At 43.8% G+C, this 9,840-nt stretch overlaps 1 protein-coding gene across 3 annotated transcripts in view; it reads right to left on the bottom strand.

The window, feature by feature from the left end:
- ACTN1 (actinin alpha 1) overlaps positions 1-9,840 on the bottom strand; it is a 123,858-nt gene that overhangs the window by 25,812 nt on the left and 88,206 nt on the right. For all 3 annotated transcript variants that reach the window (XM_027843764.1, XM_027843765.1, XM_027843763.1), the window contains exons 7-8: positions 9,432-9,513; positions 7,399-7,484 (exon numbers count right to left, since the gene is read on the bottom strand). In XM_027843764.1, the coding sequence (XP_027699565.1) occupies positions 7,399-7,484; positions 9,432-9,513 (168 nt within the window). The remainder of the gene's footprint in view (positions 1-7,398; positions 7,485-9,431; positions 9,514-9,840) is intronic.

Raw genomic sequence — 9,840 nt, 5'->3', positions numbered from 1 at the left:
AAAAAAAAAAAAAAAAAAAAAAAAAAAAAAAAAAAAAAAAAAAAAGAATGGCTCAATGGAGAGGGGAGGATATAGTAGATGAATGAATGAATAAAATGAAGGTGATGGAAAAACAACTGATATCACTACATTTTTTTTCTAAGAAGTGCAAAGGGATTCAGTGGGCTTCTGTTTGAGGAGATGGATTGGCATCAGTTCCAGTGACCTCCCACATGGAGAATTAGCAAGATATAATTAAAGGAAAGAAGATTTCACAGGATTTAAAACAAGGACCGGGATGGTTTAACCCCCTCCTTTTATATATAAAAGTGCAGAGAAGTAAATTATTTCTTAAGATCTCACCAAGTGGCTGAGCCAGACTTAAAGCAAATCTTCTAAACTAGGCTATTTCTCCTATACTCTGTGCAAGCCTCTGATGGTCCAGAGGCTTAGGGGTTTAAATCCTAGTTCTGATACCTACTAGCTGTATGCCAAACAGGTCACTTAATCTCTGTAAGACTCACAGTTTCCTTATCAATAAAAGGGAGACAAGTACTTTCAGTATACCTATCTAGGTGACTACTGTAAGGAAAGCACTCTGCGGACTTTAAATGTGAGCTATTATCTTTATTAATATAAGGACCTCCGAGAAGAGAATTGGTTAATTCTTTAACAGAAAGAACTACTTTTGAGCCCAGAGAGAAGATTTAATAGCTTAGGGGAGCACATGGCTAGAGGGGCCCCAGAAAGTAGAGATTTGTTCTGAGGAGAATGTCAAAGGGAATGACTTCCAAAAAGGGAAACTATAGAGAGGAGGGAGGTTTTACTTTAAGAGCAGGGTTTTTCCTGGTTTACAGGAAGGAGTAAACAGTCTTATGAAAAAAGGATGGAAGGAGGAAAGAAGAAAAGCTAAATTTGGGGTTAGAGAAGCTAGGGTTATAGGGTCATAGATTTAGAGGTGGAAGAGGCCGAAGTCTAGACCTTTCATTTTATGGATAAAGAAGCTACACCATGTGGCCATTCAGGTGGTGCTGGGCACCAGAGAGATGAAGTAACTTACTTAATACAAGCACTGAGGAGCAGAACTAGAATTTGAACCCAGGTCCTCCGACTCCAAATCTGACAACTCTTCCGCTCCACCAGCTAGCTAGGTGACTTTGGACAAGCCACTTCATCTCTCTAGGCCTCAGCTTCCCCAGCAGAGCAACAATAGCAGTATCCATACTACAGCAGGGATGAGACCAAGGCCTAGTCGTCCTATCTAAGCACCTGGGAGGGATCAGAACATAAAGTCCCAGTCTAGTAACAGAGGCTGGAGACATAGGCAAAGGAAAGAAAACTAATACAACGGGTTAAGAGAAGCCCAAGACATAAACCCAGAAGAATGGCAATATGGTATAGCACATTGAGCAGTAGACTTGGAATCAAGGGAAAACCTGAGTTCAGATCCTGCCTCAGATACTTACCAGCTATGTGAACCAGGGAAAAATGAGCCTCAGTTTCCCCATCTGTAAAATGAGGGGGTTAGACTCGATGAACTCTAAGGTCCAGTCCTAAATCTATGACCCTATGATCCTCTGTTAAATGAGGAACATGGTCTTAGGTCCCTTCCAACTCTTGATCATAATTATAAGACCAGGTGTGTTCAAGACCTTGCAGATATAGCAAAGTAGTAAGAGATAAGGTAACAGGACTAGGAAATCATCAAAGGAACTTGGACCATCTACTAGCTGAGAAGACCAGACTGTGTAAGAATGAGTCCAAGTAAAGTAGGACAAAGATCTCCTGAATCCCAATCCAATGTTCTGTCTAACATCATCTTGCCTTTCTATTTATACATAAACAGGTATTTGAGTGAAATTTTTTTATGAGTTTACAGTCAACTTCAACATTTCAAAATTTTGCTTTCTATTCTTTTACTTTCTATTTTGGTTTTGTTTGTTCATGAAGTGAATTATCTATATTAAGGGTTTATTGTTTTCTTCAAAAAATATTGCATTGGTGGGGTTTCTCCCCCTCCCACCCTCATCACTGTTACTGTCTACTGATTCTATTTCCTCCCCCTCGTAAGTACAGTCAAAGAAAATCAAGCAACAGACTGGCCGTGTATGATCAAGTCTCCACCACTAGTTTTAAGGTTTATTATAATACTGTGAATCAACTGTTTTGTATTTTACATTTGTATGCTCTTTTTTCTGGAAGTTTTTAGCATTCCAGTTCCAAGTCCCAAGATGAAAGCACTGTACAAGGCCACTATAACTCTAGTAATTATTACTAATTCGCCTGATAGCAGATAACCAAAGCAGAGACACTAACAAATGCAAATCCTCAAGAAGAATCAGGAAAGATCCTTAGTATGTAGCATTAACATTAACCTTAACATTTCTTTTAAACACCATTTTGAATTAATCACTCATCTGTTGGTCCATGCAGATAAGATCTATATAAATGTGGCAATGATCTCATCTGGATCCTAAGGTCAATGGTTTCTTAACCATCAAATCCAATGGCCTCTTCTCAGTCCTGATTCTTCTTGACCTCTCTATGAAATCTGACACCACTGGTCAACCTCTCCTCCTGATACTTTCTCCTAACACTCCTCACTTTTGGTTCTCACCTATCTGACCACTTCTCTTAAGTCTCCTTTGCTGGATAATCATCCACAGAATATCCTCTAAGTAGGATTACCACAAGGCTCTGTCCTTGGCTCTCTTCTTTCCTCATTCTATATACTCTCTCATCAGCTCCCACAGGATCAAATGTCTCTATGCAAATGACTCCCAAAGCAATATATCTAGCCCTAGTCTCTCTCCTGAGCTCCAGACCTACATCCCCAACTGTCTGTTGGACATTTCTAACTAGATATCTCAATAAGCGTCACAAACTCAATATGCTTGAAACAGAACTCATCTCCCTACCCAACTCACTCCTCTCCCTAACTTCCTTATTTCTGGTGAGGGCATCCCTACCCTTCTAGAAACATAGTTCACAACCTTGGAGTGACCCCTGATTCTTTTCTCTCTTCTTCACACCCCATATTCAACCAGATGCCAATTTTTAAAAATTTTAACACGTCTCTCCACTCACACAAACACCACCTTAGTCTATGCTCTCATCATCTCTCACTATTATAATAGTCTCCTAGTCGATTTTCTTGCCAAGTCTCTCCCTCTGCATTCTATCCTCACACAGCTGGCAAAATGATAGTTCTAAAGTATAAGCCTCGCCATGTCACTCCCTTTACTCATAAAGCTTCAGGAACTTCCTGTTGCCTCTAGGATAAAACATAAAATCTAGGTAGTGCAGTGGAAGTTCAAATCTAGCCTCAGACACTTCCTACCTGGGTGACACTGGGCAAGTCAATTAAACTGTTTGCCTCAGTTTCCTCATCTGTAAAATGAAGATAATAACAGTACCTATTTCCCAGGGTTGTTGTGAGGGTCAAATGATATAATAATTATAAAGCATTTAATTCCATATAAATGTTAGCTATTATTGTTGTTGTTGTTGTTGTTGTTGTTTGCCCTTTACAACTTGGCTCTAATCTACATTTCCAGGCTTATTAGACAGCACTGCCTTTCACGCAGTACAGGTCCTGATGGGGCTGGCTTGATTTCAATTTCTCAAAACAATACTCCATTTCCTGTCTATGCCTTTGGCCAGGCTATTCCCCAAGCCATGGATGTTTTTCCTCTACCAGAATACTTCCACCTCTTGGAAGGGAGACAGAAGATAGCTACTTATAACTCCAAGGCAGTATCTTCCAGTCCCTACAAGCAGGAACTTTACCAAGAAGCAAAATCTAAACCTCAAACCCTCCAGGATGACCACTAACAAGCTCAGCTCATATCCTAAAAGGAAGACTTGCTGAAACGAAACTCTTGTTACTTCTGAACTCATCTCCCAACTCTAGCGGTCATTCATTACTCAAGCCCATGCACACATGTGTCGTGCTAAATTACAAATGAGCTAAGAAGGGGTGGAGGGGGGAGGGTATAAGATAAGCAGGAGAGCCAAGGAAAACAAAAGCTTAGCTTGGATAAAAGCAAATCAGCTTTTACAAGGGCTAGGCCTCACCTGCAGAGAAAAAAAATGTCAGGCTAAGCTAGATGTTCTCATATGATATTTAGCAGAAATTCAGCTCAAAGAAAGTAAAAGAGTAAAGAGAAATAAAGCTTCTGAGCAAGGGGTCAGGGTAGTACAAAAAGTGTCAAGTGAGGCATGAAATAATACCCTTGGCTCCCACTACTTCTCTCCCTTCCCTCCCCCACCTATCCGCTGCCAGACAAGCTTTAGGGGAAAAGCCAGGAAATTAGCTTGCTTGGCTTTAACCTTCGGAGCCCAATTAGATTAAAGGCAGGGAAAGGGGACAGTGCCAAGATGGCTTCTCTCCTTGGGCTTCCCAGAGTCTCATTGGAAGACTGACCTTTGGAAAGACTCCTGACCCAGGATATGAGAAGATCCCCATGCCACCCAACTTTGCCCTGCACAGTGACCTTCTTGTGCCAGGAATGTGGACCAAAGGAGCATGAAATGTTTACAGCAGGAGTGGGAGGCAGGGAAAATATCACAATCAGGCTGCCACATACAAAAAAAAACCCCAATACTTCTCTTCCGTGCACTGCCATTGGCTATCACACAGCAAATGCTTTAGAGACAGAAAGGCAGGCAGATGTGATAACAATGGTAGCCCAGGTGAGAGGGACAGCATGAGAGGGACAAAAGGAGAATGAATGCAAAGAAGAAAAAGGGGAAGAGAAAAAGAGGGAAGAAGCAGTAATATGAAGTGAGCTCAGCTCACAAAAAAACCCAGCACTCCAAGGAGCTCCTGTTCATGAGTAGGGAGGTGAGTACCCTGGCAAGGATATCTCCGGGCCTAACTTGTGCTGGCCTAAAAAAACAGGAAAAAGGGATGGTAAAGATGGCACACGGTAGTGGGGAAAACAGTCTGAATAGGATGGGGGAATTTCAAAAGATGCGGAGAAGGGATAAGGAGAAACATAAAGCAGCAATGAGACAAAAAAGCTAAGTGAAAAAACTGGAAAGTAAATGTATATAGGCAGCCAATAGGAGAAATCTTTCAAGTCTGGGCTGCCCTCCCACAGGTGACCATGAAGAGGACCAAGGAGGCCCATCCAGGGGGGTAAATTGAAATTGTATTGGGCAGAGAACCATACTAAGAATAGATCTGGGCCATAATTCCCTCAAACCTTAAGTTCAAATCCTGGGGAAGAAAGGAAGGAGAACAGACAAGGGCCTGAACAGAATGCCCCTATCTAGGGCAAAAGTTCTCTGGGCTCCAAATGACTATAGTAGGGCAAAGGGGCAGTCTAGGCTTCCCTTTCTTGGGGGAGCTTCTTCCCACATAGGAAGTGCTTCAAGGCTAGGAAGGAGCAAACACTCCATCCTACACTGGAAAAGGAACAGGATTATATGAAGGAACAGGGGAGCAGGATGAGCAGAGCTGGCAGATAGCAAAGGCTCTCATTCCGAGGGGAAGAGGGAATAGGCTGGCTTTGGCTCACTTCTTCCCTTTCCTCCTAAAAAAAAGGAGCTAGCATCCCCCATGGGGTAAGAGGAGTTTAAGAACTGGGAGAGAACAGATACATTTGTGATCTGTTCAGACCCTCACTACCAAATGCCTGATGTTTTCAGGCTAAAGGCTTCTGTAAACCCCCCACCCTACTTTGAAAAGCCCACTAGATGGGCCCAGAGAAGGGTCCTGAGTTTAATGCCCAGGGATAAAAGGAAAGCAGGCATTTGACCTTTCTCTCTGAGCTCCCAGTTAAGGCAGAGCCTATGGAAGTGATGGGAAAAAGAAGAAACAGGAAAGTGACAGAGGGAACAGTGAGAGGGATGGGCTGGGGAGTAATTATATCTCACCTTCTGCGCACCTGAGAAGGCGTGGCAGTAACATGAAACATAGGTCAAAATGGCCTTCTCATCCGGCCTTAGCGTGCCTACAACATCTGCGCAAAGAAGGAAAAGAGGTTGAAAGGATAAAGTAAGAAGCAGCAGCACACAGAATAAAATAAAACAGTTGTGGGGAAAGAGAGAAAGGAGAGAGGAGGAGAAAGAGAGAGGGAGAGGTAAAAGGAAGGGGAAGAAGAGAGGAAGGGAAAGGGAGGGAGAGAGGAAGAAAGAGGGGGAGAAACAGACAGACAGACAGACAGACAGACTGCAGGAACAGAGCAGACACATTAGAAAAACAGACCAAGAAAAGAGCAAAAAAGAGGGAAGAGCGCAGTCATGGGGAAGGGAAGAAACTTCCTATCATGCATATCAAGACAAGACACATCAATTTCCATGCGGAGAGCAGGGAAACCAGATGAGGACATGATCAGTGAGTTAGCCCCATGGGCCAAAGCAGCATTCCTACCTCCATAGGGGTTTCTCATCCTGGGGTCAGGGAATGCCAAGGTCATGCTGGGTTCCCTTCTTTGCCATGAGCATTTCTCCAACAAGATCACATGCTCCTGCTGCCACCTCAGTGGGGCTGGAGACAATGTCTTGTTCAGCTCCTACACCTCCTGGGCTCCAGGGAGGGGCTGGAGGTTTGTTGGTTACCTCCCTGGGTGGCCCAAAGCAGAGCTGACCAGAGGGTTGTGGGATCTAGACTCACCCCCCCAACATTATCAGACACTAATGATAGGTCAAGCCCTTAGCCTTATGGTAGAGGCATGCAGCCAGGGGCAAAAAGCTCTGAGTTTACACTCACTCCATGAGGGCAGACTGGGTAGAGGGTCGTTTGTGGGACAGTATTAAGTCAAGCCAACACAATGGAAAACAAGTAGGACAATCTCTCATCATGAGGTCCGGAGTCATAATATTTAGGGTTCCTCTGCAGGATGGAGGAGAGAGTGAGGATTATCGTTGCAGGGTTTCTCCTGAAAACTCCAGTTGCTGAGACTGGTGTTAAGTTGCCTGCCAACAAAAAGCTTGGACCCACTCAGAAGACCTACCAACTCAGTGGAAAAAATCTATGGTCCACAATGCAGCATTCACTGCACCTGAATGGTAGCTATGGACGAGTCTCAAGAAGAGCCTATTCTTTTCACCAGTGGCCAAAGCTAGTGATGACAAAGCCTCAAGCCATTTGTACCTGATTAAGAAGGGGCACTTGGCCCACAGCTTTCAGACACTGGAGAAGGAGGAGAAGGAAGGAAGGGGAAGGGGGTTGAGGGAAGAGTCAGCAGGGGTAGAGCCAAGCAATGACAGCATACCTATTTGAACCAGTCCTTAATTCTACCAAAAGGGAACCAAACCACAGATACCTGGAGCTATAGGTGGGTGTTTAGGGAAGGGGGAGAAAGAATGGGAGGGGGATCAGAGTAAGGGAGAAGAAAAAATAGTCTAAGTATTTATTAGTAGGAGGACTAAGTGTGGTATATACAGAGAGGTCTAGGCACCCCATGATACCTTTTGGGCTCCTGAGAAGGCGTGGTAGAAACTAGAAACATAGGTCATGATGGCCTTTTCATCAGGGCGGGCAGTTCCAACAATGTCTGTGGAGAAAAACCTAGAGTTAAGAAAGAGCCAATTGGTAGACTGGGTTAAGAGAGAAATGAGAGTAGGGGACAAACTGATACCTATGCAGGATGAAAGGAGGACAAGGTAAGAGTCTTGGGGAACCAAAACATCTCCTGACATTTCTGGCCTTTATCCCATCGTATTTGGATAACGCTATGAATGAGCTCAGGACCAGGGCATGAAAGTCGAGGCCCTAACTTGAAAACTATGATGAACAAGGTTTCTAGTGGCAAACTCAGCCCACACATAAATTATTCAGGCCAAGAGAAGTCTTGTGTTTTTGTTTTTTTAAACTTAGCCTCAAGAATATACAAAGCCAAATGTCAGCCCAAAAGGAGAAACGTCATATACTCATACATGCTGACATGAACAGAGCCAGCTACAGAGAACTCTTCCTTACCCCTCCCCCACTCCAGCATCTGGTCACCCTATTCTTCAGGACCTGGTCAAAGCTGATAGAGAACTTTATATCCTAGGAATGACTAGGATTGGGTCTCCTCATTATCTTCCCACTTTCTCTCTTCTAGTCCAGGGGTGGGGAACCTGCAGCCTCGAGGCCATGTGTGGTCCTCTAAGTCCTCAAGGGCAGCCCTTTGACTGAATCCAAACTTCACAGAACAAATCACCTTAATAAAAGGATTTGGTCGGTAAAACTTGGACTCAGTTAAAAGGCTGCAATCAAGGACCTCAAGGCCTCAGGTTTCCACTCCTACTCTAGTCCCTAAGGAAGAAGCAACATTTCTCCTTGCCAAGACCAACCCCCCTCCTACATTTCCTCCTACAGTTTACCCATTTGATAATTTCATTCACACCCCCTCCCTCCCCCATCTCCAATCTCTCTCTATCCATTATCTTGATCCTACCTGCTACATATATGTATATTCCAAGGATCTGTCCTGATCACCTCCATGAAGATCACACAATCTTCATATCTATTCCTCACCTCCAGTCTAGCATATCAACTGCTTATTGGACATCTCCACTTAGCTTTCTCAGAGGCATCACAAATTTAAAAAGTAAAAAATTGGAATTCATGGTCAACCCCTACCCCAGTCCAAACTTTTTCCTAACTTACCTATTTCTGTTTAAACACTACTATCCCCCTTCAGTCATTCAGGATGGCAACCTTGAAATTATTTTCGACTCCTCCTTACCCCTCACTTTCCATGTCCAGTCATTTACCAAGTTCTGTTGAGTCTACTTCTTGAAATCATCCACAGCCAAACCCTTCTCTCACATATTGCACCTCACCATAACCTCCCTAGTTTGGGCCCTGGGCACCTCCTGCCTAGACCACTGCATGAGCCTCCAATAGCTCCCTATTGCCTCTAGGATAAAATCCAAATTCCTTTGACATTTAAAGGCTTTCCCAATCTGGCTCCAAAATTATCTTCCCAGACTTTCACATTCTTCCCCACCCACCCATTCTACAACCCAGCCAAACTGACCTATCTCCTGCTCCCTCTATATAACATTCCATCTCCTTCCCACGATCCTTTGCACCAGCTGTCTCCCCTGCTTCTCATGCTCTAATCACTCGCACTCCTTGCAATCCCTTCAAGGTTCAGCTCTGGTGTTACCAAGCCTTTCCCAATCACCCCAGTTGTTTGCGCCCCTCTCCTCACATACACCAACGTTACTTTGTATTTACTTTTTCATATACTTTATATTTGTCTATCTGTGTACATATTGTGATTTTGTCAACGTATCCCCAGGTCCTAGAATAATACCTAGAAACATAGTACTAGAACATAGAGGGTATTTAATGACTGCTAGTTGGATTGACTCAAACGACTACAATAAATGAGAAGAGCGAATAAACAGTTCAGAGTTCCTCTGGCACCTTGTATGTATATCAGGGTGAGGGAAGGGAAATCAAGGAAAGATCTTGTGAGGTTTAAAAAAGAAAAAAGCTTTGTTACCTTCTGCATCCAGCATCTTTGGGATATCCAGATACTTCTCTGCCACATCAAAAGCTGTATTTAGGTTTGTGAGTGGGTCATCCTAATGGGAAGGGAGGAAAGAAAAGCAAAGGCATGATGTGAGAACCTGAGGAAGCACTGGCCAGCCCCTCTCTGTACAAGGAGCAAGATGGAGGAGAAGGACTGGCTGGTTCCACTGAATGGGGTCATGCCACACATGGGTTACTGCCTCTAAGTAAATCTCTCTCTCTCTCTCTCTCTCTCTCTCTCTCTCACACACACACACACACACACACATACACACACACACACACACACACACTTACTCACTCACTCATTCATTTATTCACACACCCATGGACTGGCAAGGGTCATTCAAATCCAGCTCTATGTGTATCCTTCCTTCAGG

Source organism: Vombatus ursinus, unplaced genomic scaffold, assembly GCF_900497805.2.
Source record: "Vombatus ursinus unplaced genomic scaffold, bare-nosed wombat genome assembly UNPS02014926.1, whole genome shotgun sequence".
Lineage (NCBI taxonomy): Eukaryota > Metazoa > Chordata > Mammalia > Diprotodontia > Vombatidae > Vombatus > Vombatus ursinus.
Note: the sequence above shows the minus strand (reverse complement) of the source record. Positions and strands in the feature narration are given on the sequence as shown.